This window comes from Alosa alosa, chromosome 6 (assembly GCF_017589495.1).
Source record: "Alosa alosa isolate M-15738 ecotype Scorff River chromosome 6, AALO_Geno_1.1, whole genome shotgun sequence".
Lineage (NCBI taxonomy): Eukaryota > Metazoa > Chordata > Actinopteri > Clupeiformes > Clupeidae > Alosa > Alosa alosa.
Genome location: NC_063194.1, coordinates 17,248,993 through 17,275,003, shown reverse-complemented (window position 1 = coordinate 17,275,003; position 26,011 = coordinate 17,248,993). Strand labels below are relative to the sequence as shown.

Here is a 26,011-nt window from a genome sequence, read left to right as displayed (position 1 = left end):
GCACAAAAGGTGGGGAGAGAGAGAGAGAGAGAAATCAAAGCAGTTGGGCATAAGTTTCATTAAAGGCAATGATCCACAGATGGGACAGAGGAACAGGAAGCACACAGGGCACACACACAGACTGCTCAAGCAGGAGCAGGAAACGGAGATTATCATTAGCACAAATAAAAATCTGACTCATAGGAACCCAGAGGTAAATGAAGGAGTAAGCGTGTCTTTGTCCCAAGGCTCTTCATTTGATGCTTTTTCCCCACCATTATCTAGTCTGGCAGAACGATGCTATTGTTTTGTGTGTCTGTGTCTGTGTCTGTATGTGTGTTTCCTTCTCCCAGTTTCTTCTCCACTCTGTCACTCTCTCTGATTGATTCTTTAGGCTTTGGCACAGGTTCATGATGCAAAGTAAGAGCCAAATGCTGTGCTATTACACATCCTTACACACTCTGAGAAAACAAGCACACACTGAGACGACCCGACTGCACTTTTTCAGATCCTGGATCTATACCCAGCCAAGGAGCATAGAATGCATGATGTCACAAACACACACACACACACACTGGCCCTTGAGGGCCACAAAGTAGTCAGTTCTTCATGTTAGCCTTGGGGCATCCAGCCCTAACACAAGATGAGCACTTTTCCACCTCACAGTGGCTGCCAAATGGACAGAGCAGATGAAAGGTGCTGGACAGCTCCCCAGCAGCCCTGTGGAGAGGTGGCCCTGTGCTGCTGGCCCTGGTCCGGCTCCAGCACCAGCTCCAGCCCGCGGCTCCAGTGTGTGGAGCCAGGGCAACAGCTGCACCGCAGCCTGCGCACACCTCCAGCCGCCTGCTGGAGACGCCCGTCTGACGAGGGAGGGTGTGTGTGGGGGGGGGGGGGGGCAGGGGGATGGCAAGAAAGGACAGGAGAGAAGAGGGGAGCGCTTGGCCTGAGTGAGACAGTCTGGCAAGCAGCTGAGTCGCATCTGAATGCAACATAAAGAAGCCCGAGCTCGGTTAGGAGCAGCACTTCTCGTGATCGGGACAGTCAGTGGCATGGGCTTCTCAGCACTGTTCTCAGAAGTAAGTGTGTTAGCGTACGTAGTCATCGCCGGGAGTCAGTGGAGCTCTCAGAGCGGTCTGTCTGTCTGTCTGTCTGTCTGTCTCTCTCGCTTCCTTGCCATCTATGATACTTCCTGAAGCCCTACATAAGGCTGCCTTTGATTTTTCTCCCCTGGCTGCATGCGTGTGTGAGTGTGTGTCTGTATGAGTGTGAGTGTGTGTGTGTGTGTGTGTGTGTGTGTGTGTGTGTGTGTGTGTGTGTGTGTATGTGTGAGTGTGCGGAGCAAACATGGCACTAGTAACAAGCACATCGTTAGGGCCGGCCTCCCTGCGAGTTTGTCTTAATTGTCTCGTCTTCTTGAGAGGTGAGATTTTTTTTGGTTATCAACTGATAATCCTCTGAGGGACTTATTTATGGACTGGGCCTGGACCTGCACCCCCTCCACACACATCTCTTCCACTCATCCTATCCATTTCCCCATCCCCCTTTACTCTCTCCTCTCTCTCTATCACACTTGCCCCCCTTACCCCTTTCCCACCCCCAGTCATGGTTAATTAATTAGCAAGCTGTTCACACGCAGCGCCAACTTTAACATGGACGAAGCCGTCGCTCATTGCTCCGCTGATAACTACACCGTGCGCAACCCTTGACACCGGCCATCTTCAGAGAACACTTGTAGACTCCAAAGGGTGACTCTTGTGTGTCGTTAAAAAGGGTAGGCAGACAGGTAGGCAGCCAGACCCATTCACTGGTCGAGTCCCATTTCTATTTCGGAGCTGACTGTCCTACATGCTACAAGACGACGCTGGACGCAAGTGGGTTTGCTGCGCTGCTATGTGGGGCTCTGTTTTTTCGAATAAATGTGGGACAGCTCTTCCACACGAGGGCCCATTGTGCTGGAAATGAAGCTCAAATGCTACACAGAGAAAAAAGAGTCACAGCCAGGTTTGGCTTTCTAGAGGATCATTTAAAAAAAAAAAAACTGGCTCTGATGAACAAGATGTTGGAGTCACTCAACACTAAAGCACAGCATCTCTCCATATAGTGAGGCACAGCCCTAATGAAACACTGGAATACCACCATTCCCTGACTGGAGAACATTGCCTGGCAGTTTAGCAGCGGTTAGGGCTTAAATACGGAATGACAGCGCAGACAGTTGTGTTTCCTATAACGCTGTGGCAGGAATAAATCTGTGTACATTAATCTGAGGGAAGTGACATCCACAGTGCACACGTAGGTCTCTGCTGCTCCATAAATAATAGATGGCCAAGTGAGCTTCCCACCTCCTCCAGCACCACCTCCTCTTTAAAGCGGACTCATTACTATTTGAGCTAACTAAACCGGTTTGTCTTGAGAAAATCAATTAGAATTTGAATGGAGAGGCAGACTAGGGTCAGCATGTAAATCTGACTGACAACAGGCCATTAATTAAGTATCTGCTGCTTCCAACCGTCAAAATAACCCACTGTTTTATTAATCTACAATTATACTGGAGTCCAGAGATTACCTCTGAGATCCTACCTTGATGGGAAAACGCTACTATGAAATCAGACCTTATTTCCTGTAGTATAAATACACAAGAAACAGCTTGGCCTGGGTGGATTGCATTCCCATTTCTGTCTACTTGGTCTTTAAAACTTGCAGTAGCCTGGTGGTATGGATCCCCAGCAGACTGTTCACAGACTGCTCTCCCTCTCTCCCTCTCTCTGTGTTTTCCAGGCCTCGGCCCCAATGCTATTCCTCAGAGGTAAATAAATATATGTCTGTGTCAGCAGCAGCAGCAGCAGCAGCGCTGGCGGCCCACACCCACGGCTTTCTGAGTGGCCTGGCTGCCACATATCAGAGCCTGTGACAGGCCGTGTGTGGCTGTCCCATGGGGCAGGACACCGGTCTCCCCACAGAGGCAAGCGCAGGCGCAACCCAGGGCCATTGTTCCTCCCCTCCACTGAAATACCGCACCAATCAACCCCCCCCCCATTCCAGAAAAATATGAATGGAGTGAATGGAGGAAGTTCTGTGCAGTAAAGTCGCCTTGGGGGTTTGGGGGTTGGCACGGGGAGCAGCAGAATGTTAGCAATGACATTTCAGTGCCGGTTGGAAAGCCGAGTGCTCAGGAAGCCAGACAGTCACTTACTTAACCCGCAGCTTGTCAACTACCGACTGGTCCTGTTCAGTGGTTTTCACAATGTTTCTATATGTCAGATCCCTCTCCGATGTCTCTTCACATAGCCCATCTCAGGTTCAAGTAGAGCAGTGATAAAACTCAGCAAAATTCATGTGAATGAGAAAGGCATACACCACAAGCCGCATTGTGCTTCTGACCATGTCTACCTATGCTGTGTTATCACACAACAAACTTTGTCTCAGTGGCTAAGCATGGATCAGAGAGATTAAATAACATGAAGCACATTTACAGCACAGGTCCCACAGCACAGCTAAGCATTTTAAAGTTTAATAATGAAAAAAAAAAATCTAATGCTGAGAACATTACACATGTTCAACCTGGGGTTTGAAACTCAGTTTGCGTAGCAGTTAAGTAGGGGTTGCGTCTTAATCGGAAATGACAGCAGAGACAGAGTGTTTCCTCATAAAGCGGCAGTTTGAGTAAATCTGCGTGAATTAATCTGTGGGAGTGCCACATCAGCCACAGCGGCGCACACAGGTTTTTTTTTTTTTTTTTTTTCGCCGCTCCTCAATTATAAATGGGCTTCACACAACTCAAACGGCTTCCAACAAAACAACACGCTGCTCAGATGTTGCTTTCACTTCCAGTCAGAATCGCACACTGCTGCCGCTGCACTTTGTGGTTCGTTTCAAGGGTGCGGCCCAGCTCCACACATCAAGCTGCACATCACCTACAAACACATACTGTACCATACATTCCCCCTGACCATCCCCTGCCTGGTTGACAACGACTCGCCGATTTATTTGGCTTCTCCAGTGCTGACCAATTAAGCACCAGTGCAAGGTTACTAATTACCAGAGATGTTAAGAGGCCTAGCTATATAAGACAGACAATTAGACTAACAAGACATAAATGAATGACCTTTCACCTCTGTCTGCATGAGGTGCTGACTAAGGCAGATAAGGAAAATAGACAGATAGATAGAGGGATGAAGACAGAGAGAGATGGAGAGATACAGAGAGGGAGACAGAGAAATAGATAGATAGATAGACAGAGAGAGAGAGAGAGAAATTTGCTCTTCTAAAACTGCTCAGCCACTTTTCTGTCGGAACTCAATGTCACCGTCGCCTCTGCACAGCAGCACCCACAGACGAACCAGCAGGTACCAGATGTCACTGATGTAAATGATGAAAATGCAACCCGCTGGTAATGACTGGGACTCCAGGTGAGGGGTGCTCCAATCGTACCTCATGGGAAGGAACAAAATGCAAGCACAAGGTGATAACCGCACATTGATTTCAGTTTGCAAGTCAGTCAATCGCCCGTGCAGAAAACATATCAGCCAAACGGGGGGAAAATGTAATTCACTTGGTACTGACAACTGCTGGTGCCATGCAATTAGCACAATCCAAAAGATACACTGTGTTATTTTTCATTTTATTCATTTGAAAATAACCCATGGGTTAAATACCCCTGCTAAGTACCCCTAAAACTCCTGTACGGTATTTTCATTTTACCTCAACTCTAGAATAACACATTCAGTTATGTCCCTCCTATCAACTTCGAAAGCATTTCAACCAGAGTGGAATTTGTGTGTGTGTCACACAAACACAAATTCCACTCTGGTATAGCAAATGTGTTCATATGCATACTATTATTCCTGACCTCACAAACAGCTATCCTTTCCTGTCTCCCCTCCTCTCCTATCTATCTCTTCCCTTCCTCAAACCTCAGAGACATGCCTAATTGCACTCTCGCTAGCCCTATCTACATACATCTACAGGCAGGGTTGGGTAGTAACGGATTACATGTAATCTGGATTACGTAATCAGATTACAAAAATCAAGTAACTATAATCAGCCCAGATTACAATAAAAAAAATGTGTAATTAGATTACAATTACATTGTTAAAGGAGAATTCCGGTGTGATATTGACCTAAAGTGTGTTGAAACATGATACCGAGTGTGAACGTATGTCTCATAGCCCATCTTGGCTTGTCCCCTGCACTCCAAAATCTGGCGCTAGTTAGCCGATGCTACCAACAGCTTTTTCAATGGTGGTGCTTTCTCGCATCGGCCTAGCCATGCAAATAAATCACTGTTTTACACCATTTACGAGGCTCAATGTATCTCCACACTTCATTGGTAGACTTCCGAGGGCCCTGACATTTAAAACGAGACATTGAGAACTTTGAAAAAGCACTGGTAGTTTACTTACAAGACGATTTATACAGACAGTATCTTCCGCGCGAAGTTTTAGCGTTTGCAGCCATCTTGAATTTAGTCACGATAAGTCGAAATGTAAGAATGAACAGGTATGATAAGGGATCAGATTCCAAAACTAATTCCATGGAAATGCATGGATTCCAGTTGCTGCTACTGGAAGAAACTGGACTGAATTATTTTTGGAATCTGATCCCTTATCATACCTGTGTAAAACAGTGATTTATTTGCATGGCTAGCCCGAAGCCGAAGCACCACCATTGAAAAAGCTGTTGGTAGCATCGGCTAACTAGCGCCAGATTTTGGAGTGCAGGGGACAAGCCGAGATGGGCTATGAGACATCCGTTCACACTCGGTATCATGTTTCAACACACTTTAGGTCAATATCACACCGGAATTCTCCTCTCCATAAAGGTTAAGCTGAGATGTGCATGTTTGGAGAATAGTGATCCATGATCACATCCATGATGACTAAGTGATACATTTTGGGATTTGTTGAAAATTTCAACCACCAAAACACCACCCCCAAAGTGGAGAATAGCTATGGAAATGTATTAGCAGGGGTGTAGTGTGCGTTGGACGCGGGGGAACACCGCCCCCCCCACTTCTTGGAGCATTGTTTTGAGCATTTTAAAAAGCATTTATTAATATAACAAGTGTTGTTACTAGTGGTAACAACGCATCACGCAAACATCTCCAATTAGGCCTCTTTGTCCTAAAATTTGTTACAAGAATGACCGTCATGCTGTAGCACTCCACCATGCGTAAAAACATTAAAAACTACACAGCTTGTCGTTCCACATTACCCGAAAGTAGCTAGAAAGTGGCTAGAAAACCATAGATTATGCAACTGCCTGTATCCAAATCTAGCAAGCATCTTCATGGCCCTTCGTTTGTGTTTTGCAGAAAGCAGGTAGGCTAATCCAGAGGTTAAAATGAGACGATAAGCATGTGTGAGTAATACGAGTGATTTTTATCGAGGGAGCTCCAATATAAGTGATAAGGCTATTTAACCATAAGTAATGACCCAAACGGTGAACCTGAACAACTTTAGGAAAAACTTCCGATTGGTGCAGCTACTTTCATCCAAACAAAAACTTTTCAAATGACTGCTTGCCTGCCCAGTGTTCTTTCTGTTATTTTTTGTTTTGTTTTATGTGCACCTCTGCACATAAAAAACCTATTTTAATAATTTGCAATGACATTCATATGACGCCCCCTCAAACGGAGTTCCAGTGCCCACACAGCGTGTTGAATTTGCGTGTAAATCCTGCTTGTGCTATTGTTATTGCCATCGTTTACGTGTGGTAATGAATGAAGCCATGCCATGGCATGTTATGCGTCAAGGAGATTAGACTACGCTATATTACATAGGCTACTACATTATGATTTGTCTGTTTATTGTATGATACAACAAAATGAAAAGCTACAGACCATATTCATAGACTTGAGTGGAAAAGTGTAGTTTGGGTGAAGACATTAGGCTACATTTTGAAGCTAATCCATGTCATTTAATTGTTTGTTTTTTTAATTTGGTTTCATGTTCACGAAAGCTGGTAACAATTTGGCCTTGGCCTTACGCACCGATGTATGTGGAAGTGCGAGTGTGACAGTTTTTGCAATGACGTCATTAAAATAGCGTCCCCCCACTTTAAAAATCCCCACTACACCACTGTGTATTAGTGTGGGGTGTTTTTTAGACAATGGGACCTGGTGACCTCAAAGTAACACTAAAAAAAGATCAGTTAATTCACACAGGAATCCTTTAGATAGATAGATAGATAGATAGATAGATAGATACTTTATTGATCCCCAGGGGAAAAGAGATTTCTTAGATGTAATGAAATAATAAAGAGAAAAATAGAATGAGAATTCTTTCATCAATTCAGTGGTGGTGTCTTTTACTTAAGAAACATATTTATTGAAGTAATCTAAAAGTAATCAGATTACGTTACATGTTTTTGGTAATCCAACTGATTACGTTACTGATTACAAACATTGCCATGTAATTTGTAGTCAGTAATGGATTACATTTCAAAGTAATCTGACCCAACCCTGTCTACAGGGTACTTGCAGAATAATTTCGGGCTGGTTCCTTCTGCTCCCCCCTCTCTTTCCTCTCTTTATGCCTCTCTCTCTCTCACTCCATCTATCCATTTGTCTGCCTTTTATAATTACACATTCAAAGTAAAATATCTCCCCTGTCGCTCTCCAACTTGCTCTCTTTCTCAGGCTGCCTCCCTGGGTTTCTGTCTTTCCCTCTACTCCACCACACTTAAACAAAGATATAAAAGAACAGTGTCAATTATTGAATATCCTACAAAGAGAAGGAAAAAATGGCTTTCACCAAAAAATTCACTTAAGACAGCGAGACCATGCCGACTGCAGTTAATTTCAGGGGCCAGCACACAGCTTATCAAGATTTAGAAAAATTGAGTGTGAGAGTCACCATAATGAGGTTTGCTGTACTATATTATTATATATACTATATTTTTTTAGCAGCTGACTGTATTGGACAATTTCTTGATAAGGAATGCATTTGTGCTTGTTTGCTTGTGTGTATATGTGTGTGTGTGTGTTTTATTATAAGTAATACGTGGCCCTCTTATCTCAAAATATGCGATTTCAAACAAAAAAAATGCATTTTTACACTGTGCGAGAGCAAGAAAGTTTGTTGTGTGACAGTCCTCACCCAGCTGTAATTACCGAAGCCATGAAACATTTTCAAACTCTTCCCTGCACTCCTCATGTCTCTCCCATCGCCGCACATCAGAAACAACCGACCGAAAGACAGGGCCCGCAGCGGAGTGCTTGATACAGTACATGAGTGTGTGATGTGACGGACTATAGAGAGGCAAGAGAAATGTCGTATGTGATTTGAATAAATGAGCAGCTGATAAGGATTTAAAAGGATCGATGAGCTCTTATTCTAATAGGCCTTTACATTGTTCTGGCCCTAAGCTTTCTCCATTAAAGAACACTGGGGCTATAATTGAATTCAGGACTCAAAAGACTGCTCATATGAAAAAACATTAACATTGAGAGGAGGGGGGTGAGAATGGGGAGGTAAAGGGGAGTGGGGGTCTGGGATAGCAGAATATTAAACTCCCCGAATACAACTGTGGACGTTTAAGAGTAATAGTCATAGTGGTCTTCATAATACCAGAGGCCGGGGAGGATGAGGCTGCAGTAATTGCATTGCTGTGACGGTGGCAGCAGTAAAGGCTGCCACAGAGTAGCTATTAAGCAAGTACTAGTAATTATAGAGATGGCAGCAGCCGTGGTGGCGATGGCAGGTCCAGTCGCTGTGGCGACGGAGGCAGCTGCACCAGAGAGCGGCGGCAGGAGCAGCAGCAACAGCAGCATCCATGGTGTAGCAGCATCCTGCACTGGTGCAGCCCTGGCTGTCTCTACCGCTCCCTAATCACAAGCTCCTCGGCAAACTGCCCCATCACACACACACACACACACACACACACACACACACACACACACACACACCTGTCACCACATTCCAGTCCCTTAAGCAGGGTCCTGCCTGATTAACGGTGCATGAAGAGAAGAAAGGGGTGGATAAAAAAAAAAGGCGATAAAAGAACAGGAGGGAAAGCGAGGGGCGATAGCGTATGTTCAAAGTCAAAAGGAGAGAGGGTGGAGGAAGGAGGAGAAGACAGATAGAGTCTCAGTGAGGAGCCGGAATTGAGAGGGTTGCGGCGAACAAGGAGCTGTCATGATAAAGCTGACGTGTGCGCTGTGATCATGGACGCCTATGGAACTTTATGGGCACGGCTGACATCTCCATGTTTCATGGTCTTGATATCCTGCAGTAGCTGTGCTGCCAGGTGAGAAAGACATCTACAGCAGCTCTTAATGCAAATCAACAGTAGTGCCAGGAACATACATGCACACACATATGTGGCCTGCTGTGTGCACTACACACATTCATGCCTTATATAAAGCTGCTTGCAACTTTGACCACAGAATCCTATCTAACAAATCCCGTAATGGCTTGATCAATATTCCCAAAGCCATGCAAATGAAGCCAATAGTCGATAGCACCTCATGCTCACACTCCTTGACATGCAATTGATCGCAGCAGGTCAGCCCCTCTGAAACCAGTCCACATGGCCAACATAAACCATAGTGCACCCATCAAAGCAACATCACCCAATTCCCACATCCGCTGGGGAGGTCACCATACTCTTGGCACTTCCCCTCCTCAGAACACATCAAGGGTTGAACTTTACCACAAAGAAACACTCATTGTCTCGATCTTTTGTTCAGTTGCTTTAACATAAAATACATAGTGACCATCAAAAATCTATATTCACTTACAGACACACACACACAATATACGGTTTATACTCTCGGTAAGTTTGACAAGATTTGGAAGGTTGATGAGATTGACAGATTCACAGATTGCAACATTTGGCTCACAGAAGCATCGGGTGGAGGGTGAACAGGAGAGAGGGCCAATGTTTTCATTCTTACCTTGTGTATTGCCAGCCAAAATCTCATCCTTGCCTCTCAGAGCTAGCATGGTGGTGTGGCCTGGGATGCCGCTCTTCCTCTCATAGCCTCAGACAGAGGGTAGACTCCTAAAACCACACAAGGAGGGGGAAAGAGTGACACAGAGGAAAAGCATATGGAGAACATGTACTACTACACATTAAAGGCATGCTTCAAACATTTAAGGGGTACAGGCTGTAGGCTATGCAGAAAAGGTGAAGCAGTGATTCAACTATTGGAAATGAAGCCGTTTACTACAATGATGCCAATTAGTAGGGTGGGCCTACTTCACAATAATGCGATCCCAAGCCACTGGCCATCTAAAAACACAAATGCTGACGTCTTCTTTTTTTTTTTTCAAAATAGCTTTCTAAATGACACATTGACAATACTGTTTCTTGGATAGAAATGAACTAGTAGTTACCTCGAGGGTAACCCTCCAGTTTCCTATGTAGCCTAATGCTCTGTTATCCATATTGATAACATGTTTGCACTAAGTATTACAATTAGTCATGCTTTTGGTTAATGGTTAACTATTAGCCACATAAATAGTTCATATCAAACTTTTCAATAACAATTCTTGTTTCGTCTCATGAATACTTACAGTTGCTGAGGGAAAGCAAAGTAGCTCAGCTGTTGAGTCTCAAGTGATTGAGATGCACGTGAGGGTTTTGGTGTTTCAGATGTTCTTTTGCAGCGCGGGTAATCCGAAGCCTCCCCTTCTATATTCAATCGCTTTGTAGTCGCAAGTCTGGAAAAGAGGAATAATGTAACACTCTTGGCGTTGGCTTTTTTTAACGTGTCTGAAGGACAAGAGCCCTATACCACTGTTGAGACTATGATTAGTAAGAGGCCAGCTTGTGCTTGGTACATGAAGCCTACCACCATGTAGCCCTTAGACGTTTGTGGACAGTTGTTACATATTATGGAGCAGAATTAAAATCGTCAGTGACTGATAACCCCCCCTATGAATCACCCTAGATATAATGAATAGTTGGTTTTCATTTTCCCGCTACCATTAGTGGGTAAGTAAGTCACAAGTGTGCATTTCATCTCTTTAGCCTAATTAATTTTCTACCTGCACCTATCTACACTCTGCACTACAATAAAAGAGTAGCAAGAGAAGTAAAATCAGTGATGTGAAACATTTCCCCAACCAGTTAGACTGATAAATGATGTTTTCTAAACAAGAATTTACACATTTCTCTCTCTAAACCCTCCCCCCAACTAAGACTTCACAGAGCAAGTTCAGAAGGAGTATGATTAATGCATTTGAGCAATACTAATTTTTCATATGCATTTCTCAGTACTGTACATTTGCATGTGCAGTGAGATTATGCAAATGGGTCCATTCAGCAAAGGGATGTTAAAGGGCATACTTTGGGTAAATAAATGATAAATTAAAACACTCTGATTACCATTTAACTGTTTCTATGGTGCAACAGATTGCACTGATCAGCATATTGCATATTCCATGTTTAATACTTCGATAACCAGTTTCGATAACAGTTTTCAGTTTCAGTTTTTCACAAATCAAGTCTTTAGGAATTTCTTCAGATTACAATGCATGCAGACAGTGCAGTAACCTGTATTACAATTATTATGAGTGGGTGCTCAGTTAATACAGCAATGCTATAGGACCATATTTGGGACAAATGAAAAGGAAAATCAACACTATACATCTTGCCTTGCACCTTGAACCATTATGGTATTCACTTTGCAAATGCTACCACATCTGGCACTCCCCAAAGGCAACATTAAAACAGGTTCATCAGATTCAAACACAAACTCTCTCTCTCTCACACACACACACACACACACACACCTAAACCATCTGCCATCTCTCCAAAAACAAGCCATATTTTGAAAGACAAAATTTTGTCTGTATAGAATTTCCAGAATGAAATTGTGGATTTGAGTGCCAGATAGCCTGTAACACGCTGTGGATCATTTTTTACTTGTAATCCAGATGAGGGTCACAATACAGTACTGACTGTCAGCTAGAAATCCTCTTTGCCTACATGTAATTCTCTCTATAGGCTACTGTTCCTCTCCAACACACCTCCCAATCCCCCTAGACCATCATAGTGTACATCGCACAAATGCATGAGTCACAAGGAAAGGGGAGCTAAGAATGTCCACTAAACGAGCGTCTGTAAATGTCAGAGCCAGACCCCCTGAGCTCTACAGCATGTCAAGCAGAGGACAGGAGAGGGGGATGAACTCTTCTTTTTACACACTGACTCTTTATTAAATCTCTGGGGTGCAGGGGCCACGGTCTTGGGGTGAGGGTGACGGAGCAGAACAAGCAAGGCCTCTCGGTGGCGTGGGGAATGGGGGTTGGGGGTATAGATGGGGGATGGTGGTATGGGGAGCATCGCCGGTAAACACAACTCTGGTTGCCACCACCTCTGCTTCTGAACTGAGAGGTCAGGAAGCTCTTGCCACAAGTCAGCCAGCAGACAATATGGATGTCTCAGGCCAGATAATCCCTTAAGGCTTCCTAAAATTAATACATTATTAAGAGGACAGGCTTATTGTATGGTGGTAATTACACAAATTAATTTAAGAGACAGGTCTTGCTGCTGAAAATTGGTTTGTGTAAAGCTAGTGTTTAAGGCTCCGTGGCCATAATCGAACTCCGAGGTGGAGTATTTCCATTTGATTGCAGATTTTAGACAGAGCATATTACTATGAGTCGGATGAGTAGAATGTAGCTAAAAAACAGACTCCCTACTACATCTCTATAAATGATTCAATTTGCGGAGACTTTGTAAAACTGGATCATGGTCAGTTTTAACTATATTTTCTCTTTACATCTATTTCCATTAAGGAAATATTTGTGTCCTCACATACAGTTAATCAAATAAGTAAAATTGGAAAACAAAAACATTTGTTATAACTTGTCAAATAATCACTTACTAGTTACTTAAACAGATTGTACCTGCATTGCTACGGACCTTCAAAACCCTAAACCATTCTTCAAAACCCTAAAACATATCTTTTTTCATAAGATATATACTTATATATAAATAAGATCCATGATTGATATGATATCATTTCTTTCACTGTTTTAATGTCATCGGAGAACAAAGCTAAATCATTTATCACGAGCTGACAGTATGTGTAGATGACACTCATTTAGGCCACAGAGGAAGCAAAGCGTTTCACTATGCTCCGCAGCTCCATCACACCTTGACAGGCTCTTCGACCTGTGGGAGCCTCTCTGTGGTGCGCAGGATGCTAAAGTGTCTCTACTCAGGGTCAGTGTGAGATAGGCACTCAGTGGCGAGCAAGGGTTGCCCAGAGTGGGCCGTGACCAAATTCCCAGGTGGATCCTGCTAGCCTCTACCTGGCGGTAACCTTGACCAAAGTGGCGCTCGAGCTATAAATCCAGAGCTTGTCAGGCAAATGATATGAGACTTAATCAGAAAAAAGGGGTCAAATGTACGCTTGCGTTTTGATAGATGGGGGAGATGGATAGGGTGTGCAAGCCAGTCCAGCTCACACAGAAAGGCAGAGCTTCAGCAGCAGTACACATACACCTCACACACATACAGCCCTTTCTCTCTCACACACACACACACACACATCACAATATCCCCCCAGAAAACTCTCGTAAAGATCCTGCCCATCTCCGTTCCAGATCTGTGTCAAAGTCCACTGCTAGCAGGCTATCTGACTGACACCCTCCGCACAGCTGCCACAAATGAGATGCAGTACAGTTCTTGCTGCATGTCGATGCATTTCGGTGCAATAACAAAGTGTGTGCGCCCCGGATAAGCCGCAGGGAGAGGTAGGCGGAAAAGGCCAACCACACACTGACACCTCGCACACACAGCGTTGTGCATTAGCAGAAGTGTCTAGGACTGCACTGAGTGGGAGGGGGAGAGTAGAGGGGATAAAAATTATACATCCAGGAGAAAAGTGTTAGTGTCCATGTTCATCACGCTATGGAGAGATATATAGGTTATATAAGTCTATTAAAGCAATAGCAAATGGGCGAAATTGCATTCAGAGATAACCTGATACAACATATAAATTCTCTCACATAATTAGGCTATGATATAAAGCTGGGGGGTTTTTTGCAAGATAATAGTGTTTTTTTTTTTATTGTCCACCATTCACCTCATTCAACCACACACATATAAATACAGGAACATGAACACACAGGGACATACAGCGGTGTACTGATATTTATACACTTGTGTATGTAAATGATCACTGTGCATACAAACAAGGTGATGACAGAGAGAAAGTCAGTGTTGGAATACTGATGTACTCACCCAATTGATTATGGAGTAAGAGCAGTTTTAAAGGTTTTCAGGACGATGGGGCAATAGTATTACAATAATAAAAAAAATAAAACTGAGTCAAAAGACAGTGGTGTTGAGTCCTTAATTCTTGATAGTAAAATCCCATTAAAATTCAGTATTAGAAAAAGTATTAAAATCAGGTTTAGTCCGATAGGAAATGATCAAAAAGTCCCAAATTACAATGTTGTTTTAGCTATAGCATTTCAGTTCAATCCCCCATACAAAGAGTAATTCCTCAAGGGAAAAAAGCTAAATCCAATTTTATCCTCCACGCACCACACCACAATTCATTCAAAAAGCTCTTCTGCCAAAGTCTTCAGACAGTGTGGAGGAGATGCATAAAATTCTCCTTCAAGATAAAAGGGCAATGTGAACAGAGATGGAGGTGAAAGCATGAATTTGTGAATTGCTCTTCGTAGCTGTGTATAGTACTATTGCTATGTATGACACACACACACAAAAACGCATACATACACACACACAGCCACACACGCCTAGAAATTTCAAGTCCAAGTTTTTTGGTTTGTGTTGTGTTGAATTACCTACTGCCCTGCACTAACAATTTCACTTCACGACAGTTTAAGCCCCATATTGCTGAACATTATACAGAAAATAATTCACCTGCACCACGTCATGCCACTCGTAAAATTAAACAATAAATTCTTACAAGAATAATTAAGATATAAAATTAGAACCTTTGAGAGCAACCATGACCCTGCAGAAAACTGCTCCAGCTGTCATTTCACCTTAAAATAAAGTGTGAAATGATCAGGGTTCCAACAGGAGAAATAAGCCAGAAGCTTGAATAATTGTTGAATGGTAAGTAGAAAATATGGAGGGAAAAAAAGTGAAATAAATCAATGGATGAACCATTGATTTATCTTTACGAGGCAGAGGGAGTGGGGGTGGGAGCTACAACAACAGCAAGGGTAGAGAGGAGCTTGAAAAGAGAAAGTGAGGAAGGATAAATGAAAAAACAAAATCCTCTGAAAGGTAAAAGAATTGTGGTGAGCGTCTTTAGTTCGTTCTATTTGAGTGCTTGTGTGTGTGTGTTGAAGGGTGAGACGATGGATGAATAGAAAGCGGGAGGGAGAGAGAGATGTATGCACAGACAGGTGATCGACCAGTGGAATGAAGATGGGCTATGCAAGAAATTAGCACCAGAAACTGTGCTACAGGATACGTTTCACAGGCATCGTCAGACTGCACTGGTTCCGTAGTGTCACAGAATTTGCCAGGAATTGTTTTTCATTATTCTGCTATTTCATTGATTCACCAGATGTTTTACAATTAGTTATTTTTGGGAATCTCATAAAGGACACCATAGCATATATGCTTTTAAATGACAGAGAGGCAGCTGACAGACAAGGCAACAGCTAAACTTTGGATACACCAACAATAGCACAGACAGAGGGACAAAAAAATGACTCACTCATAAAAATGCCTCTCTGAAATGAAAAAGAGGTGCAGGTAGAGCAGACTTTGTGGCTGTTCGCATGGCGCTAAAGAGGCAAAAGAGGTGTTTACAATGGCTCAACGGAGACATGGACGTTGGAGGATGAGTGGAATGTAAAAAAGGTGAGGTGATCGGAGAGAGCCATCAAACGAGCAGGTTTCAGATGGAGCCCCCCCCTTCTCTGTTCAGCAGTTTAGAGTATGTTTGGTCATGTGTCATATATGCAGATAACACACACACACACATGTAGGGATAGGCACACACACACACACACACACGCAGACAAGCAGACACACAGTCCGAGAGACAGACACAGAACACTGAATAACCTACCTATAAATACAACAAAGAGTCCCCCAAATTAGAGATGCGTAAGATGAAGGGAGAGAAAAAAGAAGAAAAGAAGGGAAAAGAAGAGGGGAAAAAAGGTGAGAAAATAGAAAATAATCACTGAGGTTGGTGGTTTCTGTTGTTGTTCACAGAAAAAAGGATTCAGTACTGTTAGCCTACTGGTGGATTTAAAAGCAGTAAAAGTTGGTGGGTGGAGGAAGTGACAGATGCAATGAGAGCTGGTGATGGGGAAAGGTGGCTGCACAGAAGGGGAGAAGAGAAACCAGGAGGGACAGGGAGGATGGAGGAGGAAAGGGTGAATGGATGAGGGAAATAAAAAAAAGGGGGGAGAACGTAGAAGAAATATCCCCCTCTCTTTCCCTCCTGACTGTTGCTCATAAATACAAGAAATTGTAGACAAGGTAAATGGAGAAGTAGATGGCAAGGCAGAGAAGAGAGAGAGCAAGCAAATGAAAAGACAAAGCACCTCCCAACACCACGATGAGGAAGAAGAAGAACACAAAGCGAAAGAAAAACACGAATACTCCAGCGGCCTCCGTTTTTCCTCGTCTCTGTGAGCTGGGGGGGGGAGTGGTGGCGGTTGCCAGCAGTTCCCCCACTCTTGTCTGTCTTCCACCTTGCTTGGCTTCACCAAAAGAGGGCTTCCCATCCAAATGGAAGAGCAAAAAGGAGAAAGAAAAAGGGGGAAAAAAGCCCACCTCTCCTGATTCAACTATGGTATCTCACATGCCACAGCTGGGCAGGACATAGTGCCGGGTAGCATCAGTGCGGCTCTCTCTGAAAGACACACGGCTCTGCCACTCAGACTCCCTGCCTGGTGAGGAGAGGATCCTGAACTGAGACCGCCTCTCTCTCCCATCCCAGAGAAAGGAGGGAGGTGGGTCTTCTCTCAACATTAGTATGCACTGAGAGAATGGTGGGGAGAGGAGGAGGAGGTAGGGGAGAGAGCATGTGTGCAACTGTCTTTCCAGCAAAACGTTGAGGAAAGTGTGAATTCCAATGATAGAGCATGGCTCCCTCTACAGGTTGCGATACAACATGGCCACGTGGAGTTGAGCAGATCACTGGGAGTCAGATCGAGCCCACTGGTTTCATTATCCAATCACAAGGTGCATATTTGACCACTAAAGTGCAACACTCTCTGTGAACAGTCCACAAAGCAATGAACAAGACTGCCTGAAGCATTTGGGCTTAAGTGTTTGATTAATGTGTTCACAGTCAGGTGTTCGTTGCAAGTGGAGGGGGCTTATGATCAAATACATGAAAGAAATATCAACTGTATCAATCCTCTTAGATAAAAAAAAATGCAGAGACTCTGGCAGGCCCAAGTCATATCTTGTATATCTTATACTCGTTGCTTGTATCATACGGTATAGTTGTGTAACCTTGAAATTGGGCAGTCACAAAATGTGGTAAAATTAGGCAAGGTTGATTATGCTGAAATTCAGTCCAGAAATAAAGTTTAACCCTTTTTGTAAGGACAGTACCGGTACTTTGCACGATGTTATCCGCATACTTGGATGCTGGTAAAGATAAATTGACACACATTTGACTCTTCATCTCAGAAAAACTATGTGAGGAAAAAGTGTAAAAAAGACATCTTGATTTTTCTCACCCCTACAGCCTCCGGACTACATATTTACAGTACTTGTAATGATTGAGGCAACACTGAGACGGTCATTCAGCTTTGTTTTCCTTGCAAAAATGAGCTTGGAAAAACTTGCAGATATAGTCTTTTGTAACGCTAATGCATATATAGCATTTGCAGGCATGACCAACTACTGGTCAGAACTGAGACTGTTCGGAGTTTGTCTACGGTCTCAGTTCATGGCGCTACTCCCCTGTAAGTGAATGTAAATGCCATTGACAAATTTGGCTGCACATAAAACAACCATAGTTAGCACATGGAGTTGAAAGAAATGAAAGAATATGCCATGTGGATAATCTTGTAGGACATAATAAACACTGACAGGGTTTGGCATGTGGTATTATTGCCGTCTTTATTTAGACTTAATTTGCAACAATTAAACTTATATCTGACTTATCACTGACTTGAACATGGATGTCAGTTTTTTAGTGAAATCAGCCAACTTCAGAATGGCACTTTAACTTCAGGCAGAGCTTTTTAACATCAGGCAGAGCTATAAAAACGACTCCCAAACCAAAATCACAGTCCAGCACATACCAACATTACTACACTCCAAAAGATCAACAAAAATGCAAGGCAGGGATGCTCAAAACACAAAAGACCTGAACCAATGAGTATCATTTGGCTAATCAACCAGTGAAGAACCAAAGAGCCACTTCAGATACAGGGGTCTAGAAAAGGGCCCAAAGCGGGTATAGATGTCCTGGGCACACACAGCAAAGAAAAACTTACAACCTGCTTGAATGTCGGTGAGCCTGTAGGTCATGGGCAAAGTCTCCGCCCGGACCACTCCAATATTCTTCCAGGCCAATCGCTGAGGAGCCAGGGAGGTGGTCACTGGACAGGCAAACAGGTGGTAACTGTGCACACGTTCAAGGGCTGCACGGTCCTCCACAGGCATGCTCCAAGTGAGCTCCACAGCCTTCTGATTGGTCAGGCAGATCGAAAGCACAGGCTGACCAGGGACAGGGGTCCAGAGGGCATCATGGGGCAGCTGGTTCAGGCAAAGCAGTGAGGCAAGACGTGGGAGGGAGGGAGGCGGATTGATAGCAAAGGAAAATTTCCAGTTGCCAGGCCTAGAAAACTAAGGATGAGTAAATGGAGTAAGTGAAAACAAAAGAAAAAATAATGGAAGAACAGATAAAAATACCAGTCTTTTTATCATTCCCCCATTTCCTCACCTTTAAATGGGTGAAGGCATCCACTGAATCGCTCTTCTCTGGTTCAATGTAGTATTTCCCTGAAAGCAATGGGGCAACAAAAGTGACTGGAGCACAGACACAATTTTTCCAGCCATTTTTTCTCCTCCACACAGGACATTGGTGGGCCTTTCTAGTTTTGGTGCCTGTAGTCATACGACTAAACACCTTTCAACCACCGTTTGCTCTTAAAGCAACACAACTAATTGGTCTTTATACCCATTATCATCGATTTTAGCACTAAGGCGTAGTGGTACCCAGCTAAGTTGAAAAACTGCTGTACCATGCGGGAGCATGACCTGTATGCAGTGCACTTACATACAGTAGTGCAATACCAGGCGTTATCTGGCATTGGATTCAAGGATTTTTTATTTGTCACATACATAGAGTTACTTTTGTAAAACATGTAGTGAAATGGCTTTTAACTGCTCAACTTTCTTGTGCATAGGAATGACAAGGAATGAGAGAAGGCGGGTAGGAAGAATAATGGTTTAAAAGAATTGTTAAAAGTGAAATTATGAAAGGCTAACGAGGGATTAAGATGTCCTATCAATAAATTCAGTTACCACTTCCTCCCCTTTAGAGGTGCAGCATTGGGAAATTATTCTGTTCAAATAACAGTAACCCTTATCATTAAGCAATTCTGTGATGTAATCAATCAAAAATAGTGACACGATACTGCAATGACAAACACAACATGGGTGCAAACCTTTAGAGTTTGTCTGGCAACTGCTCTGTTCAGCTGGCAAACCACCAGGCTTCTCAGGATTACTTACATCACTACAAGTGTAAAGACAGAGGGAAAGAGACTTGAAGACAAGCAACAATGCAACAACGTAATCAGGCATGGCCAATAAGTCATAAATAAGGCTAATATAGCTATTGTATGTATGTATTACGCATCAAAATATAATTTGTTAAATCATAACACAGTACTATATGTTACATGGCTTCTAATGTATTGCCACTACAAAGGTTTTGGTTTAAGCTTTTAAATTACATATTCATATTTATGCACAAAAACTGTGGCAGTGAAACTTGTGTGAGAATACCTTCTCATTGCATTACTGGGAGAGTATAAAATTGAATAATTGAAACATAATAATTGAAACAATTTCTTGTTTATGGTAACCTGAGTGCAATGAAACTTAGAACCTTGGTGAACAGTTCAAGCAGTTGTTGATACACAGCAAGCCAAAATGTTCCAGATTTGGCACCTTGTGTGTATGGTTCAGTACCTTCTGTACGAGAGCAACTCTGAATCTGAAACGCTCCCCCTTGCATTTCTGCACACTTGACTTGTAATCTGCGAATCTCCTTCGCATTTGTCTGGTGTTAGGGGAATTCTCCATCAGAGCTACTCTTGCATGACTCTTTTGTCTCATTTCCAAGGTCACATCCATCTAGTTTGACTGACTTTGACTGTACTTCCCCAAGCAAATTATGTAAATACCCTCCACACCAATATTTTGCAGAGATGACATCTGCTCCCCCAGACAATGCTTTCTTGCCATTAACATGCTGTGTGAGTGCAACTGTTTTGTGGGCCATTCTACCCTAAACACAACAGGTGTTATCATGCTGTCTGCAGAGGATTAATTAATCCCAGTCATTCCAACAGCTTGGATGAAAAAATCCCTGGCAGAGTCTAGGTTTGGGGATTCTCCTCTGCTGAATTCCCTTAACATGCTTTATGGGAAATCAACAGTTTTTGTCACCATCTGAAGTTTGCATTCATAGTTTACTTTGCCCATTCAACATTCTGTGCACAAAGAAAATGCCTAGCAAGCAAGGACCTTTTCTGATTAAGCAACTTACAATGTCATCAATAAACATTACATTAACACTCAAATGAACAGTTTATATAGCAAAATCCTACAGCCTAAATACACTAATGTTATTAAAAGACTAAATAGCATTTAACAGAACAATAACAATAACCATAAAGTATACAAACCACAACTCTGTAAGGAAAAATGAATTAGTTAGAAACAAGGTGAAGAAGTATTTAGACACTTCTGAAGATCCCAAAGCTATCACTAGAATAAAGAACATTAGGTAAATCATTCCATCAACAAGGAATCACAGAAGAAAAGAGTCTTGACTGGGACCTCTTAGGCGGGGATAACATTGGCCAGCGGCAAGCGGCAGCAAAAACGCAACGCTCAGACTATAATAAGTTCTGTCTCGTTCAAAAGCAACACAAACGGTTTGCCTAAACTGACAATTGAATATGCTCACGTTGCGCTTTGAAAGTTGAACCAAGTTCAACGCTCAGCTCGTTCAACGCTAGCATTACGCCAGCGCTGCCACCGTTCCGCTGCCGAACCATAGAGAACAATAGGAAACCTGCCGCTTGTCGCTGGTCAGTGTGATCCCGCCTTAGTGTTGATGGCTGACATAGCAGACACTCATCAGAGGGCGACAGTGGGTGAGGGGGGACTGAGAGCTGGTATACGGTGAAGATCCTGTAAGTGTCCTATAGGCCAGATTGAGAGATTTTAATTTAATTATGGGTGCTATGGGAAGCCAATGAAGAGTAACTGACAGAGGAGTTGCATGTGGCTTCTTTGTCTGATTAAAGACCAGATGTGCCACTGCATTCTACATCATCTGTAATGATGTCACTATGAAAGCAGGTAGGCAATGCATTGCAATAGTCTGATTTGGACAGAATCATGCCCTGCATAATATGTTGTGTGGCATATTGTGTTAGATAAGGTCTGATCTTCCAAATATTGTATAGGCTAAACCGATGTAACTTTGTGACTGAGACTGCATGCTCAGAGACATATACACTGGGGCTGTAAAATTATCACTTAGAGGAAACTTCAATTCATGGACAAACAATGATGTCTCAGGTTTTTTGACCTAAAACGCATCTGGGATATTTCTACATGTAAACATGAAATAAAAGACTGCTTCTCAAATCTCAATTTAGGTTGAGAATGGGTCTGGGAACCCTTCATTCACTTCCGACGTACAGCAAACGCATCTTTCTTGTAAACAAAAGTTTTAAATGCAGTTGTTGTGGATACTATGAATAAGGATGCGGACTAAATAAACACAGAGTGTGGACTTTGTATTCATTTTGTAATGGAGCAATGTTTGAAGCAAATTTTTGTCTGAAAAGGGAACATAAATCAGGCATCATACTAGCCAGTCAGAAGGAGGCAGAGTCTAAATTATGGGCAGAAGGTTACTTCAGACATAATCCCTGCAGCTGGAGCAACAAACCTTGGTCCTTGGGTAGGTGTGGATGCAGTGGCTGGAGTGGATAGAGATGTAGGCTCCTGAAAAGCAAAAAAATAAAAAAAAATATATTAATTTAACCGATGTATACACTGTTACTATTGTTGTTAGATAGGTACAACCCCAAATCAGAAAAAAGTTGGGACGATGTGTAAAATGCAAATTTGCAAAAAATGCCGTTTATGATCCAATCAGTAACATATCAGAAATATAAATAGAGTGGGATAATATACAAGTCTTGTAAACCCATATTTAGCAGCAAAAAGGACATAGAGAACATATCAAATGTTGAAAATGAACATTTGGACTATTTCATGGAAAATATCATTTTCTTTTTTGATGTCAGCAACATGTTTTAAAAAAATTGGCACATGGAATGTTTACCACTGTGGCTTCACCTCTTCATTTAACAAAATTCTGTAAATGTTTAGGAACTGAGGAGACCAGTTGCTAGAGTTTTAAGAATTAAATGTTGTCCCGTCACTGTCCGATATAGGATTTCAGTTGCTCAACAGTATTCTTAGTCATGTTTTTCATTCAATTATGCACCTGATTTGACAAATCTGAACTGCAGACAGGCCATTTTAGCACCTCGACTCTTCCTCTATGGAGAAATACTGTTTAAATATGTGCAGAATTAATTTTGCATTTGTTAATATTATGTCCTGTAGATGATAAACTCCCCAAACACTTCATAATTTCATGTTAAGAAGCATTAAAATGACATGGTTTCATCATTTGTACACAGGTTTACACAAAGTGATGAATACCCCTACATCTTTACTTCTAAGAGACCATGCCTCTCTAGAATGCTCTGTGTCCTTTTTGCAACTAAATATGAGAGTGTAAGAGATTTGCAGATTATTATTCTGTTTTTTTTCACACTTTACACAACGTCCCAACCTTTTCTATTTTGGGGTTGTAGTACTGGTAGTAGTAGTAATAATAATAGCAGTAGTAGTAGTAATTACAGTAGCATCAACCATAGACACATTCTTGGAGACCAAGTCCTCTTTAGCCATTTGGAGCTCTCTGGATAGCTTATGTATCTGTGTCTAAAACATTTTGGGGGGAAAAAACAAACAAAGATGCAGATTAATTAAAAGATGAATCCTTGAATACACGGTACATGTGCATATGTGTGATTGTACTCAGAGGCAAAGGAACTCCCCCAACCTGTTCTTTAATGGCCATTTCAATCTTCATCATCCTGCCATAAAGCTCCTGAAGATTTTTGTCAAACACAGTTAAGCGCTCTGCCACCACAAGCTGAACCACCTGTATGAATGCCAGATGACAACAGAGATGGTAGAGAGACTTTCACTAAAATTTAGGCTACTGCTCAAAAAAAATTAAGGGAACACTTCAATCATACACTGGATCGGTACTCTGACACTGTTTGGTTCTGAGCACAAGTAAATCTTTTGAGGCGAGTGTTTTATTTTGAGAGAACTGTCAGCCATTCTGTGAATGTAGTTTGAGAATTGAGAAAAGGGTGGAAGGTCAAAAAATGTGTTTTAACAATTATTGAAAACTGTAAGTGTTCCCTTAATTTCTTTGAGCAGTGTATATCCATGTCACATCATCATATTGCATTACTATTTAGTAATAACAACCCTTAGAAAAAACTCCTGTGCTTCTCTGTAGGTATCACTCTCTTATAGAGTGGTCTCAAAGACATTTCAATACAATTTTAAAACATTTCAATCATAAAATCTGAAATAATGAGTTGTACTATTCTCCTTCACCATGAGCAGACATACCTTCTCCAAACGCATCCATGGTTCATTTGCAGTCTCATTTATCTTAAATTCCAATTTAGTTTCTAACAGGTCACCCTCTTCCTTGGCACTTTCTATTCCATGGCCTCCAGTGTCATGCACATCCTTGTCATCCTTGTTGGGTGCCATCAGCACTGTGCCTGGCTGTTTGATGGGAGCTATTCGGATTTTCTTAAGCATTTCAATTTTCACAAGCAGTGCAGAGCATGTGCTTTCTTCCTCTGTCTCCACTGTTACTGGCTGGCTTTCATTTGAGAAATGAGGTGTGAATGGAGGAACGTCTGCATCAATCATCGGCTCCTCTTCTGATATCGGAGCATATGTGTGCAACAATGGAACAGATGATGGTATTTGAGGATCATGACAGACTGAATCTGTAGACTGGTTACTTGCTGTGGCTTCAGGTGTGTTTGCTAGACATTCTTTTTCTGGTGCCCAAATCTTTTCAGAGGGTTTTGAGACTGGATAAGGTGTGAAGTCAGAAAGGACCTTGCGCAGATGCTTCAGATGATGCCTGTTAATTTCTATTGTTTTTTTAGCTTTCGGAATTTCTTTATTTAATCCCCTTGGGTCCATCCTGACTGAGAACGTGATTGAGAAATGTGGGTGAAGTGATTTTGTTGCACGGACAACTTTATTTAAGAAAAGAATTAACCTGGTCCGGAACTGCTACTAACACAACTTTTACTAGGCTAGTTGGGTACAAGTTCTGGTTCAAGTCTCCTAAACTTAACTTGAATGTCGTCTAGGAAAAGCTGCTGCATAGCAAGGCTGGTGTCGCGAATGTTTATCACCAAAAAGTAGCCCGTATGATTGAGGATGAGATTAAGCCTAGCCTACTAGCATAAATGCTACGACTGAAATGTCTAAAGCCATGTGAGGCACAAAATCTAGAATTCCCAGTACAGGACTATTTGGCTTCTGGAAGGTTGTTGTAGGCTACTTTAATTTTAGACAGACAGCCACTTATCTCACAAGGAACTCAGTTAGCTAACGTTATCGATTATGCAAGGTTAAAAGTTTGACCAAGACCATGTGTTTGCAATGTAGCCTAGCACTTCAATATTTGTGAGCGTGAAAGACTTACGAGACCCAAGACTTCAAGAAGTTAGCAACTAATTCGCTCTGATGCAGTAAACTCCTTCTCCTCCTGATATGAGTTGATCAGGAGATCAACCAGATCTCTCTCCATTTACAGTAGACAGGCAGGAAGGCAGGCAAATATCGCCACTTAGTGGCCTGGAGTATAAATCAGTAAATCACAGCAGGGCCCTTGACGAACCTAGATTTTCTTCCAAGCTGCCTGGGCGCTGTAACACTAACCTCCTACCCCCGAAATGAAAGCCCTCTCACTCTCCCTTCTCCAACTACACTTGATAGCCTACATATAATACATGACATCAGTGGAATGAATACTGTTGATTAAATAAACTAGATGTGTTCTACTACTATGATCACCTGCTTGTCCCCTTTGGAACTGTGGCTGCAAATGCTCTGTGTGTAGGCTATAGGCCTACTCATTAGTGCCCTCCTGCCATTTCTTACGTTCTTAAGTTGTTTTGACTCCTATGGTTCTGACCCTGATAATAGGCTAAACAAATCATAATCTTACATGTATTACTTTTGTTTGTTCAGGGCCATGTACAATTTATACATAAATATTACCATTTGATGCATTGTACCAGAGTAAGCCTTAGGCTAATTTATATGCAAGTCCATGGCAGGTTATCCTTACTTACTCTTGAAGAAGGAAGGTAAAAGGCGAAAGTGGGTTCCTGTTGGGTTCACCTAATTAGTAAGTAAGTACAGTATAAGTTTGATCGTTTATATAGCACATGTTTTATGCACACAGTGCAACCCAAAGCACTCCAATTATTAGAGAGATGCACCTAGGGTAATGTGGAGTTAATGTGGTGTTGAATTATCTCATGACTTATTGCAGACATATTTATAAGGATCAGTTCATCTGATTTTTCTTTTCTTCTGACATCTAACTTGTAGAAGGTTAAGAATGAATTTCACAAGAACAGATGCAAATAAACACGATGATGTGGTGTAAGTCGTGGCTACTGTGTCAATACCATGTTCTGATCCAATTGCCAGGGATCATTTTCCG

At 42.4% G+C, this 26,011-nt stretch overlaps 2 protein-coding genes and 1 long non-coding RNA gene across 7 annotated transcripts in view; all 3 read right to left on the bottom strand.

Moving 5' to 3' along the window:
* Window positions 1–16,839, bottom strand: part of LOC125296268 (glutamate receptor ionotropic, NMDA 2B) — an 86,826-nt gene extending 69,987 nt beyond the window's left edge. Inside the window, 3 exon segments of the mRNA XM_048246081.1 lie at window positions 9,875–9,981; window positions 10,497–10,643; window positions 14,179–16,839. Of these exon segments, the coding sequence (XP_048102038.1) occupies window positions 9,875–9,901 (27 nt within the window). The 5' untranslated portion in view covers window positions 9,902–9,981; window positions 10,497–10,643; window positions 14,179–16,839.
* The window catches only part of LOC125296280, a 313,747-nt gene that overhangs the window by 160,758 nt on the left and 126,978 nt on the right, over window positions 1–26,011 (bottom strand). The window lies entirely within an intron of this gene.
* Window positions 17,997–25,101, bottom strand: LOC125296270 (activating transcription factor 7-interacting protein 1-like). Of its 4 annotated transcripts, none has more exons than XM_048246085.1 (8): window positions 24,983–25,101; window positions 23,878–24,476; window positions 23,291–23,392; window positions 23,086–23,169; window positions 22,100–22,155; window positions 19,572–19,642; window positions 18,845–18,903; window positions 17,997–18,747 (listed from the first exon to the last, which is right to left on the bottom strand). In XM_048246085.1, the coding sequence occupies exons 2-8, from the start codon at window positions 24,469–24,471 to the stop codon at window positions 18,289–18,291; spliced, it is 1,425 nt and encodes a 474-aa protein (XP_048102042.1). In that variant the 5' UTR covers window positions 24,472–24,476; window positions 24,983–25,101; the 3' UTR covers window positions 17,997–18,288. The 4 variants fall into 4 exon arrangements, with proteins under 4 accessions (XP_048102042.1, XP_048102043.1, XP_048102041.1 ...); XM_048246086.1 differs by having other exon boundaries at window positions 23,878–24,200; window positions 24,983–25,095; XM_048246084.1 differs by having other exon boundaries at window positions 23,878–25,095.

What these genes read in the sequence shown, in the direction of transcription:
- LOC125296270 (XM_048246085.1), bottom strand. Translation starts at nt 24,471, where the DNA reads ATGGACCCAAGGGGATTAAATAAAGAAATTCCGAAAGCTAAAAAAACA. An exon ending in TGTCTATGGTTGATGCTACT is followed by an intron (nt 22,156 to 23,085) that starts GTAATTACTACT and finishes TTTGCTTTTCAG; the next exon opens with GAGCCTACATCTCTATCCAC. An exon ending in ACACCTACCCAAGGACCAAG is followed by an intron (nt 19,643 to 22,099) that starts GTTTGTTGCTCC and finishes TTACACTTGTAG; the next exon opens with TGATGTAAGTAATCCTGAGA.